Genomic DNA, 25,254 nt, shown 5'->3' with positions numbered 1-25,254 from the left:
ATGATTGTTTAAATCTTATATATTTAATCCAAATTCAATACATTTAGAAATATTTTCCCTATATTATCTCATCTTCTCACATACAAATTTTTTATAAGTCAAATAATTAGACCGTTGGAAATATCATGGTGAAGCAAAATTTTGGGTATCTCTCAAATTACGAACATGTTAGTGAAGTTTCAATCAAAATAATTAGAAGTTGAATATTATTGAGCTTCCATCCACCAAAAAAATAATAATAATAAAATTGAAACTGTTATATAGATATTGGGCAAAATTGGCCGTTAATCCAGTTGACGCACATTAGTTCTTTAGCATTAGGATTGGCTGATTGAGGAACTCTTTTTTCTTTTTTTCGAATGAGAGGAACTTAAATATAACTCCCATTCAAAAGAGAAAGATATTAATGATTCCAAAACATATAATTAATATCATATCTCGAACAATTGACCGTTAATTGGCCGTTAATCCAGTTGACGCATATTAGTTATAATTAATGAAACGGTTACCGGTGGCTGATAAATAGAAAAGCATCCAACGGGGTTGTCTAATATGACAATAAGTGTGGTGCCATGTAACTGTTGCATCACAGTTAGACCCATATATATATATATATGTGTGTGTGTGTGTGTGTGTGTGTCAAACAGTCAAAGTCTCGATATCTTGGAAATGGTGGGAATAGGCAATAGGCACAAGGCTAAGGTGGGATTTTCTGTAATCCAAAGACAAGCCGCCCTGCTTTTCAAGTGAATTCCCGGAGCGCTTAATTCTCCGGCCACGAGCGGTATCTTTTTCTGAACATATGGTCAAAAATAATCTACAAAAAGCTTTCGTTATTTGGCTATTGCTGCCTGGCTTTTCTTTTCTTTTTTCTTTTTTTCCTGCAGTTGGATAACGTTTTAAAATTTGAAAGGAAAAATTCATACCTAACTTCCTGTACAAAGTCTCTGATACTGTTACTAAATCTCTTGGAAGATGTTCGAATCAGACCCACTTGTTTGCCTTTGTTTAATAGTTTCCTACCGTAGCATTTGCACAAATTTAATGCATGTAATAGTGACAAAGCCAGTGCCTCATTTGTTGTTTTGGAGAAATTTTAAAATATCTCATATGCATTACAAAAATTAATACATGAATGGCATGTATAGTTGAATTAAATACAATCACCACTTGCACGATAGTTTTTTAAAATAAATGCACATATGTCATGATATTATTTACTTATTGTATGACTGATATGGTACTTTAGATGTATTCTAAAATGTCTTTGTTTGCGAGGAGAGCTTCGTTTAAATTAAAGAGTGGCGTAACACCGACAAACTTTCATAGAATCAATAAATTCTTAAATAAAATATGATAATATCATGAGATTTAAATACAAAATCTTCAGTTTAATCCTGTAAATCTCCTCATAACATCAAATTTTTTCTCCCTTAACTTTTCAGAAAAAAGTGCACGTACCTTTTTAATCTATATAACCCGTTTTGAAAATTTTATGTAATAATCTAAGCCCTGTGAGCTCCGCCCTTGTTTGTCTGCTCAGCCCTCTGACACCTCGTTCAGTGTCGGTGCTGCAGTGCTGCACTGCATCTGTATGTGTTTTCGTTTCTTAAGCCCGCGTTGAATTTACAAATGATTGCACTGCATCTGTATGTGTTTTTGTTTCTTAAGCCCGCGTTGAATTTACAAATGATTCAATATTCTATTTCTTTAATTTTGCCCGAGAATAGAATTAGAGTTCCAATATTTTAATCTCTGGAAAAAGAAAAATATACAAACCCAGCTTCAAAAATAAAATTAAATAATATGTTAAGCCAAATGAATTAATTAAAGTCAAACAACGTGGATCATGCTTGAAACCCCAAGAATTCAATTGTTTAAACAGACAAATGACGGCCATGTATCACGTATGAGAGCCGAAAAGATAAAGAAGGAAACGAAAAGTAATGAAAAAAATATTCCAAATACGCATAAGCATAACATTATGACTCATTCCCCTAATGATTGTGTTTTTTATTTGATATTTCAAACACAAATACAATGTTAATGATAATATGCAAAAATTATCATTTCGCATAATTTTAACTAACTATCGAATAATTAAACTTCGGCCAATCGCCCTCAATATTAGACTCTTGCCGGGCTTCTTGAGCTCTTTATTTATATATATTTTTTTGGGTCACCAAATGGTAACTAATTTTGTGTTGGCAATGATCAGAAAGTGAGCTCCAGCAAAATTTATGCCGTGATCGACATCTAATCTTATCCTGTCATCTTATTGATTGCAGTTCAATGAATACAAACATTTAGGGCCCATTAGCTAAGAACTTTGGATGATCACAGTCGTGGGGTCTAGGTTTTACTAATTAATAGCATTTTTTTTTTCGGATAATAATTGAAGGAAAAATTGAATGAGGTGTGTTTCTGAAATATAAGTATTGGGTCCTCTTTTTCTTCTCCTTTGTTTGTATTTGAACATGTTGCTATCCATATGGACATTAATGTTCATGATCAATATTGTTTTTATAAGTTTAAGCTTAAAGTCATGAGGCGAGGATTAAAATATAAGCAGTAATGTAAATGTTAGCTTATCCGATTTGGCCGTTATATACATACATCATGACTTCACACTCGGCAGAATATTTAGTTCGTCGTCGGTAGCCACTGTTTTGGGTCATTCGTTAAACAAAAAGTTGGATTATTGGACCTTCCGAAAATCTTTTAAAACCCTTCAGGATATTTTCAAGTTTAACTCATTACTCATCAGGCTGGGAAGTCTTTTATGTATAGATTGAAAGACTCTACGAAGAATAAACTGTTAAATTAATTTGAAAAAGAAAAAAAAATGACTTATGGGTAATAAATATATTGTTCAATTTAAAAACTATAAATAATGAACTATTTATACCGTAAAATCTCTTTATAAATTATTAAAAATTATAAATTATTTAACGAATGACGTATCATGTATATTATATCATTTAAAATATAAATTTAGATTATCATTACTCAAAAAAAAAAAAAATAGAGGAAAAAGAATGTTTTAGTGTTTCAGAAAAAGGACAGAGATGGGTTGTATCCTGGTGCATGGTGCATAGATGTTGATACCATACCTGAACCAATTCACCCAATATACATGCGATGGGCTGGCTGAACATAAGGAGCGTGGGACTGTGACTGCGGCACTAGCAACATGTGTAACAGCTAAGCTTCTCAGGCCCTAACAAAACGTCACTTTAAAGCGAATCCACATAAATAAAGGTGAAAGAGAAAGAGACCGAAATGATTTGCAGTACGAAATATTAATTGCAGAGCATACTAAAAAGAAGAAGAGGCCTAGCTTTAATTCCAAATTGTCTCAGGCGCTCCAGCTACAAAATAAGTCTGAAAAAGCGTAATGGTAAAGAGAGATTGCGAAAAAAAAGAAAAAGAAACACGCAGGGATTGAAATGTCATAATACAAGTGCAGACATATTAGAAAAGAAAACAAAATAACTATTTGGACAGGATCATTTATATTTGAAGAGCTGATGGGCTATGAATGATCATGATGAATTCATTGATGGAGTTGGGACAAGCCACAATTATGCTCTGCAAATGTGAATCTGAAAGCAGTATCAGCTTTTCTGTAAATTTCGTGCAGAACATGCTGGTCGCTTCGGTAGCGTTGCGGAGAGGGAGAGGGAGAGATCGACTGCTTTAGGAAATTCATTGAAGGAAGTTGAAGAGTTGCTGGTCTATTTTCAGGTAAATGTTTTTTCTGCCACTCTTATCAGTTCTTGTACGCTTTCTATATATATATTCAGGAAATTGCTTGCAGCAGATGCGGTCTTGGCAACTGACAGATAGGCGTGCGGCTTTTCACTTTGTTTGCAAAACACCAGATTACGTCTCATGGAACAACTAACACCATTTCAAGGAAGAGCAGTTGAAACAGCTGAATGCATGTTTTGGACACCAAAAAACTGCTCTCAGTTGTGATTTAGAAGACAAGACAAAGGATTTTCAGTTTTCTTGTCAGTTGCATCACATTCAGATTTTTCTTTTTTCTTTTTTTTTAACCCGTACAGGCGGAGAAAAATCTGTTGCCAAATTGATCATTGGTTGCGGCAAGCATTTCATCAACGCTTCACCTTTATCATTCCAGATCCAGGCAAGTGTACTGCTGTTCGCAGTCGCAGAGAAGAATTCTTTTATCTGTTGAATCAAGAAATGCTGTAAAAACAGTTCCGCGTCTTTTGCGGCAGAGGGGCTCCTCCCCCCCCCCCCCCCCCCCTTTCTCGAACAGTATTAAGATTTGATTCTCAGTAGCTATGTTGTCTCTTGCTATTACAGCAATTCAACATCCCTTTGTGGTTTTGGACTTTGAATAGAAGCATTATTTTTCATTTGTGCGTGTCCCATTCAACTCGCGTCGATCCTCTTGCAAATCCCGTATTCTATTTGCTCATTCAAAGTTGTTCAATTTGAATGATAGGTATAGGACTCCTGTTTCCGTTCTGTTTTGCCCTCGTCTTTACTAAGCTCCATTACATTAAAGAAAAAAATTGTCCAATTTGGACCCGCCGAAATATTTTGAACCCTAAAATAAAATTACTTTTACAAATCAAGTACAAAGAAAACACACACTAGATGAATTCGTTTGAGATTGCGATCAAAATAACACAATAAGCTAATTAATAAGAACAAGAAGCTCGTAATCAACCTGCTAATTCTTATGGCCCACATCGTAGGCCCAAATAACTCAATAGGAGCCCTATTGGAAATACAGGGCCCATCGTATACAGCAATGATATGAGTAGGCCTTTGGAAACTCCTTTTAAATTCCTTATAAAAACCATTTTTTAACTGAAATTACTTAGACGATCAGAAACAAATTAATTTTTTTTCTTTTAAACACTTAAATAAATTATTATTTTAATAATATTTTTACGCCTGCCCCATTTCATAATTTATATTTGTAATTTAAATTTTAATCAAAATTTTTTTTTGAAGAATTTAGAATTATGAAATTAGAAATTATGTAACAAAAAAATAATTTAAGATTTTAGGATGTGCGTGCAGTTATAAATTAAAAACTTAAAAGAAATACTTTTTCTACATGAAATTTAATGACAAAATGTTTGATTTTAATTATGGATTGATATTTTATAAATTAAACCTGGGCTATTTTGGAAAGAAAATATAATTCAAAAAGGGTATTATAAGAAGGGAAATTATCAATCGTATACATTTAGTTTATTCCGTTATCAAATTTACTACAACGCTTTTAGGGTATATCAGTCATCCATCCTAAGTTGACAAACTGTATATGTCATCCACCAAACCGTTAGTTGCCAGTTAAATATGATGACGTCATAAGGGTAATTTTGTCTTTTCATATGATACAAGTGACAATTTAAAGGTATATAAGTGATCATAAGAGATTTTAAGGGTATACAAGTGATAATTTTCAAGGGTAAAATCGTTAATTCATTATAGTTCCGTTAACTTTCAAACGACATCTAACGGTTTAGTGGTCGACAGATAACTTTTGTCAATTTAAGGTGGACGATTGATACACCCTTAAACTGTTGTAGTATTTTTTTTTATAAAAACGCAAATTTAAGATATACGAATGATAATTTCTCGTCTAAGAATTATTTAGGGGTATTTTATTGGTGTTAAAAGTTCTACTCTAATGATATTTGACACCCTCCAATTATCTCACAGTCATTGACTTTCAATTTATTTGATTACTTTTCATAATTACCTTATTATAATAAAAAATTAGTTTTTATTTTATTATATTCTCTCTCTGCCCCAACCCTCCTCGCTCTCTCTAGCATAACCATCAACCTCATTACTTGTCTTTATTAACAAGTTCATCACCACCACCATCTATCTTCTCTACCATTAATCAAATCACATCAACTAACATATGATGAGTTTTAGTATTGGATTTTGTTAAATTTTATGAATAAATGGTGAGTTTCATTGTTATTAATGATACTGTTTTTACTTTGTATGATAATCTAAAATTTTATTTAATTTCAACATTCGGGATTCAAGTAAGAGTTATATTTGATTTAAATTTTTAATCAATAAAAAAGATAAGAAATTAATCTATTGAAATATTGGGAGTGAAGAAAAATATTTAATATTGAATTATTTTTATTTTTAATGAAGATAGTTATAATATAAGTAATATTAATTAAGAAGAGGAGACTAGTAAGATAAATTAAAAGGTCAAGTATCACCTCTAATATATCGTATTTAATAAATAAATACTAAATTATTTTGTTTATTATCCAATACAACAACAGAATGTGCAAAATTTGCGTGTCAAGTTCATGTTCTCTCGGGATGAGTCTTTATTCGAGAAGTACACGTCAGACAACGATCAGTTACTTGGCGCCATCACTTACACGCCACCGCACCGCACCAATCGCTTTAGGCCCTCCTCTTTCTTTCTTTCTTTCCCATGCAAATTAATTGGAAAGACCTAGATAGATAGAATATACTAAAACCAACCAAAATTTGACTTTAAAAAAAAAAAAAAAAACTAATGTTCAAAGGATTACAAACCTCACTACCTTATTGTTTCTTTTGATTCGCATTTCGAGTTCTGCTGTTTTGGTATATGCAAATTGTTTGGAATTTTACAAGTAAACAAGAGGGGAATGGTGGTGGGCTCAAGGGTGAGTGTGCCTTCATGGATGAGCGCGGCGGCGGCGACTAGGGTTGATTTGGAGGGAAGCGTTTCGTCTGTGACAGTATCATCAGAGACTTCGTCTAAAGAGGAAGCTTTACGGCATTCAGAAGCCATAAATGATTTCAGTTTGGGGTTTGCAGAAAGGGCTTTCTCTGCTGCCGGCGCTGCTATCGTTTCTGCCGTTATTGTTAATCCTCTCGATGTCGCTAAGGTTTTGTAATGACTCTACTCCACCTAAATTTTCATTTCATTTTTTCTTTATTTAACTTATTCATTGCTAATTTTGCTCTGTTATATCGAAATTTTTCTTCCCTTTAATTGTCATTTTCATTATTTTTTATTATTGTTAGTATTATTACTACTTTTGAGAATCGTATTGTGGATAGATGTTAATTATTGTTTCTCTCTATCTCAAGAATAGAATCCAAATGTTGTGTCATTATTCTCAGTCCTTGAAAAGCTATGATTCTTTCAGAGAATGAAAGAAAAGGAAGCAAAAAGATTGAAAAATTAAATTTTCTTTATTTAGCTACTTTTCACGATTCTTTTACTAATTATTATAAATATTTTAAACGTGGGCTAAAGTCGCCCAATTATTTTCTAAATTTGAGTTATGCTTGTTGCATGGATCCTCTATCTCTTCTCCAGTTTAACTTTTTTCAGAAATCCTAGTCTTCACATTGCTTCATCTTTTGAGATTTCATGATGAAGCTAAAAAGCTAATAGATGTCCTGCCTTCATCTTCAGACAAGGTTGCAAGCCCAGGCTGCTGGCGTCCCTTATGAGGGTCTATGTCGTACAGCATCTTTTGAAAGTAACATGGTATGTGAGCTGCCCTTTTTGGGATTCTTTACTTTGCATTCTACACTATCCGAAATGGTATCTTAAGAGGAAAGAAAATGCTTGAAACATTGATATTAGAGAAAGTGGGGTATCTTCTCTGTACATGAATAGCCATATCAAGAAAAAAATCTTCGTGTCCTGATATCAAAATGACTTATATTGAGCACACATAACAGTCTTACCAAAACTGAGTGGTATTTTACATTATGAAATTTCATCAATTGCTATTGTGGTCTAAGCTCTGGCCACCGTCTAACTTCTGTAGGTACTAAATGTATTAAGTGTTAGATAACTTGTTGAGAGAATGAATCCAAATGTTTTAAAAATGCATGTCATCTGTTTTGCTTCCCTCTGGTTTTCCCCCTTGGTTTGCTTTTGTTAAATTTGTCTCCTCCTCTCCTTCAGTTAGTATTTTGAGAGGGTTGGAATGACAAATTTGATAGATGAATTCTCTTTTCTGTTATGATCGTTATGCATAGACATTACTATTCTTACTGCTCTATGTTATATGATCTTGTGATGAGTACTGTCTTTCAAATTGTTTCTGCAGATGCTTTCAGATATGAGAAATTCTCCATCATGCACATGTGCAGTTCCAGGCACAGAACCAGCTCCAGAATGTAATCGATATAAAGGAACACTGGATCTTTTCTACAAAGTCGTACGCCAGGTTGGTGGATACAAGGACTTTATGAATAAATTGCACATATATCTGATAAAAAGAATTGAAGTTTTCCAAAAGTGTATAGTTTACATCTGTGGAGAAAAGCTTTCCTAGGACTATTTTTATCCTAAAGAGTTTTATATTGGGTCTTTGTAAAGTATTGTATCTCCAAAGAAGAAAGAGATCCTAGAAAGCAGTTGTTATAGTTCACTGGAAAATTATGAAGAAGAAAAACTAAATTCAATCGGAATTACATGTTAATACTCCTGATTTCCTATTTAGATGACGTCATTTTTCCAGTCCTAAAGTGATTTGATCCATGGGCAAAATAACTCCATAAGAACTGGGATTTGTAAAGAATGTCTTATAGACATTGTTTAGAACAAGTCAACTGATGGCATTTTAATGTACTGCATTTTACTTGCAGTGTGATTACATATATTATGGAAAGAGATTTTGTATGCCTTCAATAAATAGATTGCTTGGTGCTAATGTTGGTGAATCTTAAATTTTGATCATTAATATCAATGGTTTCATAAGAGCTAAACATGTGCAGGAGGGATTTGCCCGACTATGGAGAGGCACTTATGCAAGTTTAGCATTGTCTGTGCCAACAGTAAGTCTCTCCTGTACATAAATTGCTTGTGTTTCTTCAAATATTTCATCCCATACATCAGTGTGGCATTGAAATTGTTTTTCATTCTGATGATTATCTTTTCTTTTTTATTTTTTTCTGTTAATTACTTTTTTCAGGTGGGAATTTACCTTCCTTGTTATGACGGTTTTCGCAATTTGATGGAAAATTTCACCACTGGCAATGCTCCAATGTTGACACCATATGTCCCCCTAGTTGCTGGGTCTGTTGCACGTTCGTTAGCATGTATTAGTTGTTACCCCATCGAATTGGCAAGGACACGGATGCAGGTATATTTATATATTTTTCTTGTTTCTTACCCAATATGACCATGAAGTACAAGATTGTAGCTGATTTGTCTGCTTGATTTTGATGTCTTATTGATAGCAGTGGACCATCTTGGTTGTTCAATTATCTCATAAAATCCACATTGGGAGTAGAGTGTAGCATAGGTATTCGGAAATTGAATACTCTATCCAATTGTAGGATATTGATGTGAGATTCTACTGGTGGTTCTGCCTTCTTACTTGACCATTTACACTCAATTTTATGGGACAAAATTGTAGGAATACTAGTAGTATTTACTATAAAGGACTGGTGGCATTGCTATACAGAAAAAAATTGGCATCCATTACTCCTTAGATAAAATACTCCTGAGGCATTCACTATCCATTTTCATGAGTGTGTTCTATTAGTTACGTCCTTGACTATGCATGAAGGCACATTTATCTCTTTTAATATGATTATTTATTTTTAATATTTTTTAATGAAATGTTATTCTTCTGATTTTCTATGCATTTTAGGCATTCACTGAAACACAGTCTGGTGTGAAGCCTCCAGGAGTGTGGAAGACACTTGTTGGTGTTGTCAACCCGCTCAAGAGCCGAAATAGCTCTCAAAAGTGTAAGTTGGCTATGTTTGGAATGGATAATAGAAAGTATTGTCCTTGCTCTCTTAAATTTGGTTTTCAGTTGATGTTGAATGAGCATATGCAATTATCTGGTAATGTATTGTGAACTGATTGAGCTTGATGAATAATCTCAAAAATTTAACTACATTAGTTCTCAGATGCCCTTTTTGATATCATTGCGAACACATCCTTTTTAACAGTACAAAACTACCGGATCTTGTGGACTGGTGTTGGAGCACAGCTTGCTCGTGATGTTCCCTTCTCTGCTATCTGTTGGTCAACCCTTGAGCCAGTGAGATTTTATTCTCTCGAGAAGTTACAAGATATATCTTAATTTTCAAACATTGACATCTTTATGTTACCCTTTGGGAGATGTCAAACTTATGCTATTTTCCTATTTTCATTTGTGTAGATCAGGAGAAGTATTCTTTCCCTGGTGGGTGATGATGCCAGGGTTACCAGTATCCTGGGGGCAAACTTCACTGGTGGTTTTGTCGCAGGGAGCATTGCAGCTGCAGCTACATGTCCCTTGGATGTTTCTAGGACACGACATCAAATAGAGGTTGTTTCTCAGAACCAAGCTTCACTGACATGGATCTAATCTTTTCTGTTAGGATTTTGTGCCGCCCTTGATTCCCCACAACTAGAAAAAATTGTTCTGTGACAGGCAAAATGAAATTGAAAAAAGGAAAAACTTTGGTACCTCGGGGAGGATTTTTTTATTTTTTATTTTTTTAAGCAACCATCATATCTGTCTGAATGCGCATTGATTGTGTCAAAAACTTGACTGAGGCAGTACCTTCAAAGGTGGAATGTCTTTCTTTTGTGCATGGACAGGGAATCTTAGGTAGTAGTAAATTGAACTGTTACCTTTGTATTGACATCATTTATATTTGTCTGTTTTCATTGACCAAAATACCTTGATGGAAATTAAATTGTCACTAGAGATAGCAATGAGAACATTGGACCAACCAACTTCAGCTATAAAGGGGAGCACAATTAAGGAATTGGAATGGCTGAATTGACTCTCAGTGATTATTTCCTTGGTTCCTTTAATTGTTTTGGTTCTTAATACAGTTTTCCTTTTGCCATCTTCAGAAGGATCCTACTAGGGCATTAAATATGACTACAAGGCAAACATTGATGGAAATCTGGAGGTGGGTAGCACTCTTATTAGTTTTCATTTTGTATTTTATATTACCAGCCGAAGAATGTCAAAATGATTCTTAGACTATATTGATGTTTTGCTTTCAAGAATATTTGCTCCAATTGACCTTCATGACCCCAAAATTTCCCCTGGAACAGGGATGGAGGAATGAAAGGATTGTTTACAGGAGTAGGGCCCCGTGTTGCTCGTGCCGGTCCATCTGTTGGCATTGTAGTCTCCTTCTATGAGGTTGTCAAGTATGCTTTATATCAAAGACACCAACTCAATAATTGAAAGGCATAAGTTGATATTGCCGGCTGAAAATTTTATTCGATATTCGGCATTACAGACACATTACTCAAGCTGAAGGATAAAACGTATTATATTATGCATTATAGATACCTTAATCTAGCTGAAGGATAAAACAGGATTAAAACAGATCATATTCTGCATCCTAGACACCTTGATCAAGAGGAAGGATACAACAGACCGTCCACCACACCCACAATCTTCAATTCATTCCATTTTCAAGGCTGACCAAGTGGAAGCTTCTTTGAGAGAATTTTTTTTTTCCCCTTTTTTTGGTGAAGGCCATTTCCTCTCTTCGAATGAGAGAGATTTTTTCAGTGCCTTTGTCTTCTTTGAAAGAAAGTTACCTTCAAATTCCATCAATGTAGAGAGTAAGCCATGGACCATGGATGTTAGATAAGGGAGTTTCAATTGAGTTTTGCCTTCTACGGCTATATGGGTACATGGTACGTATGGTAGAAAGTTAATCTCTTTTATACTTTTTTTTTTTTTTGGCATCACCAGCTTGTATTTCATTTCATCTCTGTTTTTTAATGTGAGATGGCGTTTCAATTTGGATTTTAATGTGCAAGAAGGAATTTTGGTTTGCTGTTCAATATTCTTTGGTGGTATTTATTAGGCAGCAGATTAACAAGGTAAAATTACTACCAAGGCACAAGAAAGCAAAAGAATCCACCTCGCGGCTGGATGAAATGCTCGAGATAAATACACACACCAATAACAATAATAAGATCCAAGAATCACACACAAGAAAGAGAAAAATAAAAATAAAAATAAAAAATTCTTCCCGCACTACCAATTTATACGGACATACATAGCCCCATCATCCAGCCCCAACTTCTAAGAATTCTAAGATTGAGAAGAAGAAGAAGAAGAAGAAAATAATTTAAAAGAAGCTGTAAGAGGAAGATGCGTCTAGTGGGTGGATGAGGTATGTAAGAAGCAGAGCCACCAGCATGAGCAAGTACGCGATCCCTTGGTCGATTGATGTTCCTGAACAACAATACAAACTCGGTAATCATCCCGGAAAGAAAAAATAACCAAAAAGGCAGATTTAAATTGATTCTAAGGGAAGAAAACCTACCATCGCTAGAAGGGGCAGGAGCAGGAGCAGTCGCAGGAGATTGGGCTTCAACTGCAGGAGAGGCTATGGCGAGTATAAGACCCAAAAGTGCCAAGAAGCAGACAAATACTCTTGATGTAATAACCTCCATTTTTCTTGACTCTTCTCTCTTTTAATATTTCTTTTTTTCCGACGAATTCCAGTAATATTGTGACTTAAGAGAGGAACAACAGCCAAAGGTTCGAATTTGCGAGAGAGAATGCGAATGCGGGGATCGGTGATTTAATTTGTAGCAGTAGTTTCTCTCTTTTTAAATAAGGCTGGAAATGGAAGAAGAGAGAGAGAGAGAGAGCTGATGATGAGGATGAGATATAGAGAAATCCAGCAATCGATCAAGGGTATAATTGTAATTTGATTTGTGCTTGCGTCGGGGTCCACTTAGATTGAGGTTAGTGATGGTTGATTATACGACAAGAAGGCCATGTGACTCCCTACTAAAACTAAAGCTTCATTCGGCTACAGACTGTCAGCCAAGTTGTCACCCAATTCTTTTTCCTGCGAACGTGCCCCACCTACCATTCAAAATTATAACGGATTTAACGGCTAATTTCATTGTTTTTAAAGTTGTTACAAGATGCCTCTCATGCGTTTACGAGTATTATTATCTGGACACCACAACTGATTCGAGACTTCGATGAATCCATTGTGGTCTTGCGGAGCTAATTGCACATTTTAAAAAAAAAAAAAGTAAATGAAGGCATGTGGTTGGCGAAATAAAGTAATGATTGACAAACAACCATCTTTCCATCCTAAATAATATAAGGTATGATGTGTAACAAGTTATAGAATAAGTGCCACGAAAAAAAATTTAAAACCAATTTTTTATTTTAAATTCAATTTTTGTAAATTCTCTTCTCTTACCATACAAAATTGTGACCATGCAGTTGATGTGGTCTTCTAAAAAATAAACATTTACAAAATAAATGTTAGGTTATTTTTATCTCTTTTAAATTATTATCGTAATTATCGTATTTATATAATTCTAGGGATTTTGGAGTCTATTGTTCTCCTAATCTTTAGTTCCGTAAACTAGTGTTTAAACTAGTATCAATGTCAATAATGGTAAACTGAAACATTTTATTTAGCAATTAAATAATTGTATTAGGAGGTATTTGATTCCTCTAGGCACTAAAAACATGTTTACAAATATTTCAATTTCTTCAAATTAGTTTGATTTTTTATTGCACACAATTTGTACCTATAACCGCAGTCAAGGAGAATTAGGGGAGCAGTAGCATTCCACGTCTTACTAACAAACGTAACACAAGGAACAGAAATTCTTTGCTCTTTTCTTATCTGTCCTAGAAGTTAAGTCACCTACGACAATCGATTACAGCTTGTATTGCCGGTCTCATCACGACCGTTCCTAACCGTTACATGTCGTAATCATTATCTTTTCTAATGCCAAAATTATAAATTAAAATCCAAAATGCTTTGTACTAAGAATATGAGTTGCCCCGCAGCAGACTACAGTTGCCACAGGCTATCAAACAAATAAAAGAACCATGTTTTATACATATTTTAATCCGATCTCTCAAACCACGAAATTGTTTTTCGGTATAAGCAATTTGATAGGGGCAGCCTAGAGGTGACCTGGGATTCAAAACTCAATTTCTTAGGGGCTCTCAGTAATATGGGGTCTAAAACTCAGAGAACAGAGAAACTTGTATAATTATAATGATATCAAAAGGATACTGAGTAAGAAGAAGACAGTCAACACAATCATAAATGAGACTAAAAAACATGTGGTACGCACAATGCACCACATGCTATGTTTTGCTCTAACGAATGACGACAATAGGGCACATGGGAAGTATGGTAGCATGACAGAATTTTCTCAAAAATATTTAGATGATGCAAAATCCTGACCAAGAATTAAATAATACATCAATAGAATAAGGAAAACGAGAAACATATCAGCCATCAGTTGTAAGAAGAGGTCAATCCACGCCAGAAATTTTGAAATTCTGGCTCCAGCTGTGCTGCCTGGATTTCTTTAGATTTTAGGGGAAAACAAAGGCAATCTGATGAAAACAGTGACATTCTGCATTTCTCAGACTTGGGTATCAATAAATATCAGTTGAAACAAAAACACCCAAAACTTGAATGCACTATAGATCACTCAACGTTCCACACAACAGGAACAACTTCAAATACAAACACCCATGTTTAATTACAATTCTCCTTCCAGCATGCTTTCACCAAAAGGCTACATCCTGTAGTGAGCAAAATCGAAGATAGTCACAAAATTGAAGATAGTCAACTCTCTGACTCAAAAGGGGAGGGGTGGGTGGGGGAAGAAGCTTCCCCAAGGAAATCAGATAATACTACATCTACATGAGTGAACCATGGAGAAAACACTGTGGGAATTCAAACCTTGCAATTATAACATTAAGGCTACTTCAGTAGCTTCTAAAAGAATACATACAAAGATTTCACTAGCACTTGCAATGCCAAAGCTTCAAGTAAAATATAAAGAAAGAGCTACAAAAGGATGGTCGCTGTAACCCATTGGTAAGTGTTGAGAGCCATTGGTGCAGGAATTTAGCTTTCTAATGATTATTTAAGGGCAAAAAAATTGAATCCACAACTATAGTTGTACTACTAGAAATTTTTGAGATGCGATATATTGATGCTCTAACTGATTATACAATCATCTAATGCAGTAACCTATTAGAAGAACATGACATTTAACCATTTAGTGGATAAATCTTTTCCTCAGGTTTTTGGCCAGTTATTGGACAGTATAACAATAAAAATTGTCCTCTGAAAAGTACCCCACTACAAGCAGAGCCAGTTATATAAGCTTGGCATGCACATACATGCAACGTAGAACATAGACTCCTAATTTTCAAGGATAATGCAATTTTAGCTTACCTGGTTTATTCACACTGCTAAGTTTGGATCCACTGATCCAGTGGCATTGCCTTCTCCTGTTAGAATGTGGTCAGGATCCTGTATAAAATCATCAAGTAAATCAGTAAGATCCACAAGGAACTAAGGGCATAAGACATCAGGGCCATATCACAAACCTCCATTCCCCATTTGATGTAATCTGGGGATTCACAAGCCTTATATTCATCAACCAAGCTCTCAATTATGTCCCTTGATTCATCAAATTCTGAAAGATCATTGTCCTGCCAATGTTTGATATTTCATCAAAATAATATGCAAATGTAACACAAGCAGTCGATAAAACTAGCACAAGCTTAAGTGACTATTATTCATAAAGGGCCTATGTCAATAAGGTATGAGGAGAACAGTACAATCTGTGCCCAATTTATTAGAACATTTATCAGATGTATAAAATTGATTCCTCAAATAGAGACGTACATTTTATTCAAATACAATAATATCTTATGATCAAACAACATACGCGTAAATGCATATATAACAAGAGAGGAAAATAATTTATTATTCCGATGGTATATGCAAAATTGTCAAATCATAGCAGAATTTGATCATGTCAGTAGTGAAGCTGGAAACTTACAGCAAACATTGGAAACTTTCGGTAGTTGTCAAGAAAGGCTTGCTTTTTTCGCAACTTCTCATATTGGCTCAAACATTTGCTGAAGAGATGCCTGATACTAGTATGGCTTGCCAGCATGAGACCACTAACCTTACAAATACAACATATATGTTTATAGTCAAAAAAGGTTGATATCCCCAGTAAGATTCAAAATGATTGTATACCATTAGAAAGGATGAAAAATAGTGAATAAAGACAAGATATGAAATCCTACCCTATGTGCAGTTTGAACGTATGGCGACTTTCTAGAGAGAGCAACCTACAAAAGGAACTCAAACAGCAAAAGTCATATTAAACCCAGCATTGAGCCACAAGTTCAAGTCAAAAGAATGAAGACCAGAAGATTGCTAATTCAATGGAGAGGACCTGAATACTTGCAGGGCCCCACTCAATAAAGTTGACAAGCTTTCTTTCACGAATCCTCTGTAAACTTTCATGCACCTGACAAAAGAGCAAATCAGCAAATCAATGCAATCCCCTTGAGTTTATTGTAAGGCAATTGCAGTTCAAACAAGCAAGATGAATTAAAGTAGTCTAACATTTTACAAAAAGTTCCAAAAAATATAACAGAGAGAAAAATAGCCCAATAACATTACCATCTTCAATCAGCTCTATAATAGTGTGTACAATTACACCATGATGTAAAGTTTCAATCAAATTGAACCTAGGTCAATATAAATGATCTGCCACCACTGTAACACTTGCCCCTTTAACAAACCAGGGAGAAAAATATACTTTTAACGGGTGCCATAGAGGCAACATATAAAAAAAACCAAAGAGCATAATTTCCCAAGTTTTAAAGGCCAAAGATAAGAAACTAGGTAGCTTGTTCACTCATAAGCCCGAATAATATATCTTCAAACCAGAAAAAAGAAAAAGTAATAGCAACCACATGAACAATATATGATAAAATTACCTGAGTAGGGTCCACCTCTCCTTGAATGATATTCAATATAGAAATGTACTTAGCCTGACTAGCTTCTTTTGTACGAGCGTAAGAAGAAACCATGATATTTTTGGTCTGAAGAAAAAGTGGTCAGAAGAATGCCTATCTTCACTTTATTGAATTAGTTTTAGAAAAAGTTTCTCACCTGCAGCAGTCTTCTCATAACATCTAGTACAGTAGTTTTACGGATCACATTAGCCTGCCAAGGAGAATATACTTGCATCAGACTGCAGCTAAAAGCCTCCTCTTTTAAGGGCAACAAATGCAAAACCCAATTTGAAAGAATAAGATATAAAAAATAATTATATGATACTAAAAAGAGTAACAACTCCATCAGAACCAATCCTGCTACACTCTTTCAGCTTCCATTTCATAAATTGCTGAACTTTGGAGATTTAATTGGTCAAGCAGCTCCTCTAAAATGTAATAGCCCAAGCTTCAAGTTGGACCCTGGGCTGTAGAATAACAATTTGGTACTATTGAAGATTGAAAGTGAAATAACTTGATGTGATAATACTTTTTTTTTTCTTTTTATTTGAGTACATGATATTTCTTCACTGTAAGTGAAAATTATTGCATTAGGTCATCTTTATAACACATATCAATCCTCCACTGAATAAAAAGAAGTAGAGAGTTTCTTAGACTCCAGTCAAATCTTGGAATGCAGAATAATAGTTGACTGAAACTTTTCTATAACCCACACAATCAACCGAAAAAAATTAAATGCATAAAAATACAAATTTCTGCAAAGGTGCAGATGCAGACAACAGGATGTTCAAAACTTACTTGACGTTCCACAGTTAGGGGTGTGTATCCTGTCATGAGAAAATGGCATCTCGGCGTTGGAATTAAAGAGGCAAGAAGACCAACCAAGTCATTATTCATGTATCCTGGATACCTCAATGTGGTTGTGCTTGCAGACATTACAGTGGAAACCAATGAATTAGTTTGAGCAAATGTAGGATTTTGCAGATGTAGGCGCTCCACAGCAATTCGATTCAGTGCAGTATTGTCAAGAACAACAACACAATCAGCATTTAGGGTCAGTCGCTTGAGTGTCAAGAGAGAGTTGTACGGTTGGACCACCACATCACTTGTCTCCATCTGGTTCGGAAATACACTGTATGTCTGAACCAGCTTTTTGCTATAGCGATCATTTAAAGTCTCCAACAAATATGAACCCATACCTTCAATGCATGATGAAGAGACACTCAAAATCAAGAATGATGTACATAAGTCATCAAATATATACTATTATTAGCAATGGTAAACTATGTAGACAATAAATCAAAATTTTGGAAATTCAAAGCTGCAAATATCAACCTGCATAGTTCATCTGCCCCTACTGAGCGGTCATTTTATTTGTCTTTTTGTTTTCCAGAGTACTTATGGATTCATCCAAATAAGATTCATATAACCAAACAGTAAACTTCAATTAAATTCATGAGTGAAATATTTCACTTAAAAAAACTTCAAAAATTTTAATATACAGGAACAAGGTGATGAAAGGTAAAGAGACCTGAGCCTGTTCCTCCAGCAATTGAATGGCATAGAACAAATCCCTCAAGACTATCGCTTCCATCAGCTTCTCTATCAATCATATCCATGATATCCTCTTCAACACCTTTCCCCTGTTGAGACACAAACACAAATTACAACTCCTGAATAATTAAGTGATATCTCATAACCAAAAAGGTCACTTCCAATTAACTAACAAGAAATTCGTGTAATTTTAACATGCCATCCAGGAAAATAGCAAACCACCCACTTGATTGTCTAAATTATTTCCTTACAAGGTTTAAGGAATGGGCAAAAAAAGGGTTAAGTTTTCAATTGGATGTTGCATCATGAGTAGCTCTTCCAAAATTATCAGCAATTTATAAAGATTAGTACTGCTTCTAGACACAGGACCAATTACAACCTCCAACTCACTATAGCCTTCAATTTATCACAACTATCCGCATGAACAAGCAGACTGGTCTGGAAACTTCTATTAAACTTCAATGTTGTAGAAAATTCACATTTGCGTCCCCATTCAATCATTTCAAAATATGGCCCACATGAAGGCCCACAATATGAACCACAATTATATGCATTCATTTATGATAATTTAGAAAGAAAAATCGTTAACAATAATCAACAGATGGAGTGACCGTTTATGTGTTCTGTAGTGCATAATGTTAAGGTAGACATCAAAGAAATCTACATTCAATTCTTGACAGGATATGCAAGAATTCTTTGCTTATTGACATTGACTCAAAGAAAGTATGTCATAGTATGAATGACAAGTAGAATACCTGATGATATCCGCTGGCCCAATTATTTCCGGCACCCCCACCATGATCAGAAACAAAGATGTTCTCATGATTGTAGAGATTTCTATACTCACTATTTTGAATTCCATTTATCACTCTCGGCTCCAAATCTATCAGTAAAGCTCGGGGAATATAATGCTGATCATCAGCTTGATAGAAAAATACATCTTTCCTGTCACCTCCCTGCCACAGCAATAATGATGAGATGGATGAATACCAGCCCTCCATTTGTCAAATATAGCAGAAAGAGTAAACATTGACAAATCGTTATCTGTAGCTAAACCTGAATAAGATTTGCAGACTCAATTTATCCACAATCTCAGTGTTTGTTATGACTTAAAACTATATGGGGTCAATCCTGTATCCCTACATTTCTTAAATGACTGGCCATTGTAATCAGTGCTGTCACTTGAGATAAAAGCCAACAAAGAACTTCTTGAAGAATTCTATAACCCAACAGAACCAAGCCTTGATCCCAGGAAATTAGATCCCATGATGGTATCACACCACAACAGGAATAGAAAGCTAAAAAACGGTGAACATGAAAGTTACATAGATCGAAATTGAATTCATTCATATGTATTTGTAGCAGCCAAGCATTTACTAGGCGAAAATGAGAATTCCAGGTTAATCTAACAGTCTCATTAATCAATAACAACCTAAGAAAAACCCTAACATAATTCACATTAATCAAATTTTCACATAAAATTTGCTAAAAACAAATTTGTCAAAATGAAAAATGAAAATTATCAGAGGAAACAAGTAAAACCAAACAAACATCTTTCAATTAAATGAGAATCCATCGTGTAATTAGTTATTGACAGTTCCCACGGCAACTAAATAGCAAGCCCTTGCGCGCGCGCGCATGCGTGGAAGAAAACTTTAAAAGAAAAGCAAACAATGGAAAATGAAAAAAGAGAGAGAGAGAGAGAGAAGAGAAAGGACCTGAGTAGCGAAGTCTTCGAGAATGCCTTCTTTGCTGATGCCGTGTTCGAGGCAGAGTTGTTTCCAGAACTCCATTCCGATCTGATTCCCGCATTGCCCCACCTGCAGAGTGATAATTTCTCTCGGCATTTTTTTTTTTCAATTTATCCCGAATGAAAAATTAAATTAGGGTTTTTGGATGGAAGAAAATGCGAGACGAAAGAATCTACTCTAGCTGTGGTGTTGGTGCTTTTTGAAAAGGTAATAAGAGAGGGAAATATACGAGATGAGATATCTGAATCCCGGGAATTATGATGACATTTATATACGGTGAAGACTGAAGCGTGAACACTGACTGAATCACACTCACTGACGAGCGTGTGCCTGATCAAACTTGAATTATCCGGTTAGCGCTAACGTGCGCGGTATGTGAGCATTAAATACTATTTTTTTTATGTTACTTTTGATGGGCCTTGGTTAAGTCTAATCATGCACTTTCGAGTGACGCTTCCTTTTCTTGGGCCGTAGTTAGGCCTTACTGCGATGTCGTTAACACTAATAAGGATTATTGTAGGCGGTAGCAGAATAAAATAAATAGCAAAGAGAATATGAATTAATTAATTAGGCCATAAGAAAAGCTTCGATGGCAAACATACTCTTCTGGTCGACATTTCCAACGAGTGGTAGTGTTAGGCTATAATCTTGAAGCAAAAGATCAAGCTTCCACTCAGGCAGGGACTCGCAGTCAGCTCGAGTGTAGTGCATCTTGGATAGTGCAATTTTGGCCCTTTCGGCCCCTCACATACCTCCATCCATTGCTCCTCCGCTCTTCTTCTTAGGAGCTTTCTTAATTAGCCTTAGTGAAGGACTTGAATAAATTATTCAGCGAGACAGGGAAAGCGAATGAGTTGAATGCAATGGGTCCCGTGCTAAAGTTGAGAATTCACCGAACAAAACCCGCTTCATAATATCTTCATATTCACCTCTTAACAAACCAATTCATCATCCGATCGGGGCAAAATCATTAATTCGTTGACATATTTACTCGTTACGTTAATAATTTGCTATTTGTTTAAGAGTGTTTTGTTTTCTTTATTTCAATTAATTATTAATCGCAACAAATATTTAGTACAAAATTGAAAACTCAATTGCAGGCTGAGTTTAGGCCTACGTGGAAGTTGGGCCTTATTCGCTTCCGGTCGAATTTCAGCCCCGTTGGACGTGTCTTTGCTCTACCTTTCTTTTTATTTTTATTAAGGGTTCCTCTATGATGCTGTAATTTTTTTACAGCATCAATAATATTTTTAATTGTGTACCATTGGATTTAATCAATGGTACACAATATTTGTAGTAAAAAAAAAATGGTAAACGGTTAACAAACGTGTAAGGGGTAGAGAATTTTGTAAAATAACTATGACCATCCTTAGAGTTTGAAACAATTTCACTTAAATATCATATTTTATTTAAAATTATTTTTCAATCCTCCTTTAAATTTGAAATGTGATAATTTTTTTTAAATAAATCTTCCAAAATATATTACCATTAAATATAAAATATAATGGTAGGTTATTTAACACAAATCAAATAAATAAGTTGCAATTGCAAAATTCATATATGATATAATAGTAATAAATAACACAACTAAGTACATATAATTAAGTAAATGTCATAGTTACATCAATAAACTCATTGTTGAGATTGCTTGTAACATAAAAGTTACTTGATCACACATGTTTTAATAAAATTTAATATCGTATATTAAAATACTCACTATTTTATATAATATTAAGGGTCATTGTATAATTGATCATGAAGTATGTATTATTTTTAACACCCAGTTAACATACTTATTCTCTGAACTTTATATTTATCTTACAATTAATATCCTTACATGATAGGAATTTTAAGTTTTATATGCCTATATATTTTCATTTTATTTTCAAATATCACTTTGTTAATTTCATAAAAGTTAAATCTAATATATATTCCTAATGAGTTTTAATTTATGAATCGTGAAATATTATTTTATTGATATCCTTTTATTGTAATTATAAAATTTTATGTTATTAAGAGTCATTACTTTGGTTATGATAATTAATAGTGACAATAAATAAAATATTGCCTCCAATAATATTTAAGTGGGAAAAAAAAGTGAGAAAATCATTTATATTTTTAGATTTTTATTGACATGGTAGGAAATTATCTCAGCCTTATAAAATTTAACTTTCACAAACTTATTTTCATTTTATTTTCAAATGTCACTTTGTTAATTTCATAAAAGTTAAATCTAACACAGGAATTAACTTTAGTTTATGAATCATGAAAGATTATTTTATTGTTATTCTTTGATAGTAATTATAAATTTTTTATGCTACGAAGAGTCATTACTTTTATTATGATAATTAATAGTGACAATAAATAAAATATTACATCAAATAATATTTAATGGACAAAATGAGGAAAAAAATCATTGTATGTTTTTATATTTCCATTATAAAGATATTGTTTGGGATACTTTAACTTATAATTTTGGCACAATATTTGAGCCACTAATATCTCATAGTCTAATGGTTGATATTGAAAGTCAAAGCACATTTCATAATGTTATATCCTCCACCATTGAATTGTATGAAATAAATAGTTTAATTTTTTTATAAAAATTTAAATCAAAATATTTCTCACTCTATAGTTATATAGACATATATATTTTTCAATAATAATTGGTGAATAAAATATTTCTCATTTGTTGTGACTCATATAGTATTATTAATAAAACACATATAAAATAGTTTATTGTAATGCTTTCTATTATCATTATTGTTTAGGTATTAATGGTTTGTAATTAAATTCATACAATACAAATTATTACAAGACTTTGTGTTAAATAACCTACTTGATATTATATTTTATACTTAATGGTAACTGATTTTGGAAGATTTATTTAAAAGAGATTATCATATTACAAATTTAAAGGAGGGCTAAAAAGTAATTTTAAATAAAATATACTATTTAAGTGAAATTGTTTCAAACTCTAAGGGTGGTCACAATTAATTTACAAAAATTATCCACCCACTTGAACGGTTACCATTATTTTTAAATTATTTCTTTAGTACAAATATTGTATACCATTGATTAGATCTAATGGTTCACAATTAATACATTATTGATGCTGTAAAAAAAATTACAGCATCATAGAGGAACCCTTTTATTAAAAGAAAATGGTAAACAAACTAAAGGAAGACTAAAGGACGACAAAAACTAGTGTGGTTTCACGCGTTGCCTTACGCCAATTCAAAAATGCATGGGACCATAATAAATAATAAAATAAAGAATAAGAAAATGGAAAAGCAGCTCAAATTTCTTCATTTTATCTTTTTCCTTATACTTTATCCAGCAAATCTCCCAAGAGAGATAGAGAAGATAGGAAACTAATTTTAATCTTTTTTCCTCTTAATTTCAGCTTAGCACCGTGTGAGCATTCCCTTTTCATCAAACGATGTCGCTCTGCTTTGCTTCAATTCATTTCAGTTAGGCAGCACGTTGTGAGCTCTGCTCTGTTTCGAAAATAAATCAGAACATAAAAAATTTTGTGCCCATACCAAACTGACAAAATTGAAAAACTGAACTAACTTTTATTGATTATCTCTATTACAAACATTGATTTTGTGCCGAGGCCAAACACTTATTATAGAAGCTTGTAGTTGAGACAGGAATAGAAACAGAGACAAACAAAAACACACAAACACAAAAAAAAAAAAAAAAATTCCAGCAGCAACAACTCCAGCATCAATTCCAGTACCAGTAACACTTTCAGCAAAAAAAATTCCAATAACACTTCCAGCAAAAACAATTCCAGCAGCAACAACCTGGCTAAGGGGAGCCGTGGTGTGGCGCTTTGTGAGTGGATGAGGAGATGAGAAGGGAGAGAGGTTGACCCAGTTTGACCCACGAACCCAACTCGCGAACGTGACCCGGTTGGATTTCACGATCCCGCCCACTCTACCGGCCAATCAAGGTATTGATCTGAAGCTTGGAAGTCGGCCCTCATTTCCATGCCATCCTTGCCGCCGAAAACCAACAAGAACGCCATCGATTTAGCTCAAAAACCGCGAACCCGACCCGACCCACGAACGTGACCCGGTTGGATTTCACGATCCCGGCAACTCCACCAACCGATCAAGGTATTGATCTGAAGCTTGGAACCCGACCGTCGTTTCCCTACCATCCTCGCCGATGAAAACCAACAGGAACGCCGACCTTTTAGCTCAAAGAACCGTGGCTCCAACGCACCACCGCGTGAGTTCTACTCCCTCGATCACGTGATGGTGGTGGTCCGTCGTCTGTGGGCTCGTCCGTCGTATGTGGTTTGTCAAACGGAAAGTAAGAGTGCGTGGCTGATTGTTGATTGTGGGTGTGATTCTATGGTTTGTCAAAAGGGAAGTAAAGAGTGCGTGCGTGAATGAGTTTGTGGTTTCTATTCCAACTAAAAGAGAGGTGAGAGAGAAAAAAAAATTCTTGTTAATGCTTTATTGGCTCACGCATTATGTTTAATTTAATTTTTTAAATTGATTGTGGGTCTAACTTAAAATTCACGCATGCTCATTTCTAAAGAGAAAGGATAGAAAACTACAGCATATGTTGCCGTTTCTATCTTCCTTTTGTCGTTCCTGAGTCTCAATAGCAGCACTCTTTATTAAATTGCTGTTGATTTTCTATTTCAACTTTTGCTCGTCATTCTTTATTAACACCACAGGCCGGCAGCATCTTCATCATAATAAACAAGGGCCATGCCTACGCCCACGCGTGAATGGAGAATCCTCCTCCGGTCCGGAGCGTGCAATGGACCGCTAGCAAGGCTGAAATTCGCCATTATCGTCAGAAGCTTTGACCATGCACACACATCTTTTCCAAGAAGTTGATAGTAGCAACCCAACAGAAGCATAAATCATAATTAATCACAGCCATATATAAAATAAAATGAGGAAATCACAAATTAATATTAATTAAATCAATCAGTGAACATTTCCTTAAGCATACGCAGCATCAGCATCTAAACAATACCCAGCTGATTATAGACTTGAAATTAAACAAACCAACGTACAACGTATTAATATTAACTACGCCAGAAACCATAACTAACTTAATTTCATGCGCGCATAGATGCATTTATATAATACTTGCTTTTAAAGTAATCAAGACAAAATGAAAAGAAGAGA

The 25,254-nt window shown here is 34.4% G+C and overlaps 3 protein-coding genes across 5 annotated transcripts; 1 reads left to right on the top strand and 2 right to left on the bottom strand.

Moving 5' to 3' along the window:
* Nucleotides 1–6,329: 6,329 nt before the first annotated feature.
* Nucleotides 6,330–11,797, top strand: LOC18047085 (mitochondrial carrier protein MTM1). 2 transcript variants are annotated; one of them, XM_006444826.2, is made up of 10 exons: nt 6,330–6,905; nt 7,442–7,516; nt 8,088–8,207; nt 8,758–8,817; nt 8,955–9,125; nt 9,639–9,738; nt 9,946–10,037; nt 10,158–10,307; nt 10,844–10,902; nt 11,051–11,797. In XM_006444826.2, the coding sequence occupies exons 1-10, from the start codon at nt 6,663–6,665 to the stop codon at nt 11,184–11,186; spliced, it is 1,206 nt and encodes a 401-aa protein (XP_006444889.2). In that variant the 5' UTR covers nt 6,330–6,662; the 3' UTR covers nt 11,187–11,797. The 2 variants fall into 2 exon arrangements, with proteins under 2 accessions (XP_006444889.2, XP_024042659.1); XM_024186891.1 differs by lacking the exon at nt 8,758–8,817.
* Nucleotides 11,681–12,586, bottom strand: LOC18047084 (arabinogalactan peptide 16). The gene is made up of 2 exons (XM_006444825.2): nt 12,286–12,586; nt 11,681–12,194 (listed from the first exon to the last, which is right to left on the bottom strand). Exons 1-2 carry the CDS (start codon nt 12,413–12,415, stop codon nt 12,088–12,090), a joined length of 237 nt encoding a protein of 78 aa, XP_006444888.1. The 5' UTR covers nt 12,416–12,586; the 3' UTR covers nt 11,681–12,087.
* Nucleotides 12,587–12,689: 103 nt separating this feature from the next.
* Nucleotides 12,690–20,461, bottom strand: LOC18047083 (tubulin gamma-1 chain). Of its 2 annotated transcripts, none has more exons than XM_024186890.1 (12): nt 20,060–20,461; nt 19,097–19,297; nt 18,319–18,430; nt 17,586–17,986; nt 16,945–16,998; nt 16,770–16,874; nt 16,220–16,294; nt 16,068–16,112; nt 15,815–15,943; nt 15,357–15,461; nt 15,202–15,279; nt 12,690–12,836 (listed from the first exon to the last, which is right to left on the bottom strand). In XM_024186890.1, the coding sequence occupies exons 1-11, from the start codon at nt 20,186–20,188 to the stop codon at nt 15,211–15,213; spliced, it is 1,425 nt and encodes a 474-aa protein (XP_024042658.1). In that variant the 5' UTR covers nt 20,189–20,461; the 3' UTR covers nt 12,690–12,836; nt 15,202–15,210. The 2 variants fall into 2 exon arrangements, with proteins under 2 accessions (XP_024042658.1, XP_006444887.1); XM_006444824.2 differs by lacking the exon at nt 12,690–12,836 and adding an exon at nt 14,350–14,540.
* Nucleotides 20,462–25,254: the final 4,793 nt, after the last annotated feature.

Source organism: Citrus clementina, unplaced genomic scaffold (assembly GCF_000493195.1).
Source record: "Citrus clementina cultivar Clemenules unplaced genomic scaffold, Citrus_clementina_v1.0 scaffold_3, whole genome shotgun sequence".
Taxonomy (NCBI): Eukaryota; Viridiplantae; Streptophyta; class Magnoliopsida; order Sapindales; family Rutaceae; genus Citrus; species Citrus x clementina.
The sequence above is the reverse complement of the archived record's forward strand: the minus strand, read 5'-3'. Positions and strand labels throughout refer to the sequence as shown.

What these genes read in the sequence shown, in the direction of transcription:
- LOC18047083 (XM_024186890.1), bottom strand. Translation starts at nt 20,188, where the DNA reads ATGCCGAGAGAAATTATCACTCTGCAGGTGGGGCAATGCGGGAATCAG. An exon ending in CCCTAACTGTGGAACGTCAA is followed by an intron (nt 16,999 to 17,585) that starts GTAAGTTTTGAA and finishes TCTCCTTGGCAG; the next exon opens with GCTAATGTGATCCGTAAAAC. An exon ending in TTATGAGAAGACTGCTGCAG is followed by an intron (nt 16,875 to 16,944) that starts GTGAGAAACTTT and finishes CTTTTTCTTCAG; the next exon opens with ACCAAAAATATCATGGTTTC.
- LOC18047084 (XM_006444825.2), bottom strand. Translation starts at nt 12,415, where the DNA reads ATGGAGGTTATTACATCAAGAGTATTTGTCTGCTTCTTGGCACTTTTG. An exon ending in TCCTGCCCCTTCTAGCGATG is followed by an intron (nt 12,195 to 12,285) that starts GTAGGTTTTCTT and finishes ATTGTTGTTCAG; the next exon opens with GAACATCAATCGACCAAGGG.
- LOC18047085 (XM_006444826.2), top strand. Translation starts at nt 6,663, where the DNA reads ATGGTGGTGGGCTCAAGGGTGAGTGTGCCTTCATGGATGAGCGCGGCG. An exon ending in ATCCTCTCGATGTCGCTAAG is followed by an intron (nt 6,906 to 7,441) that starts GTTTTGTAATGA and finishes CTTCATCTTCAG; the next exon opens with ACAAGGTTGCAAGCCCAGGC. An exon ending in GGACACGACATCAAATAGAG is followed by an intron (nt 10,308 to 10,843) that starts GTTGTTTCTCAG and finishes TGCCATCTTCAG; the next exon opens with AAGGATCCTACTAGGGCATT.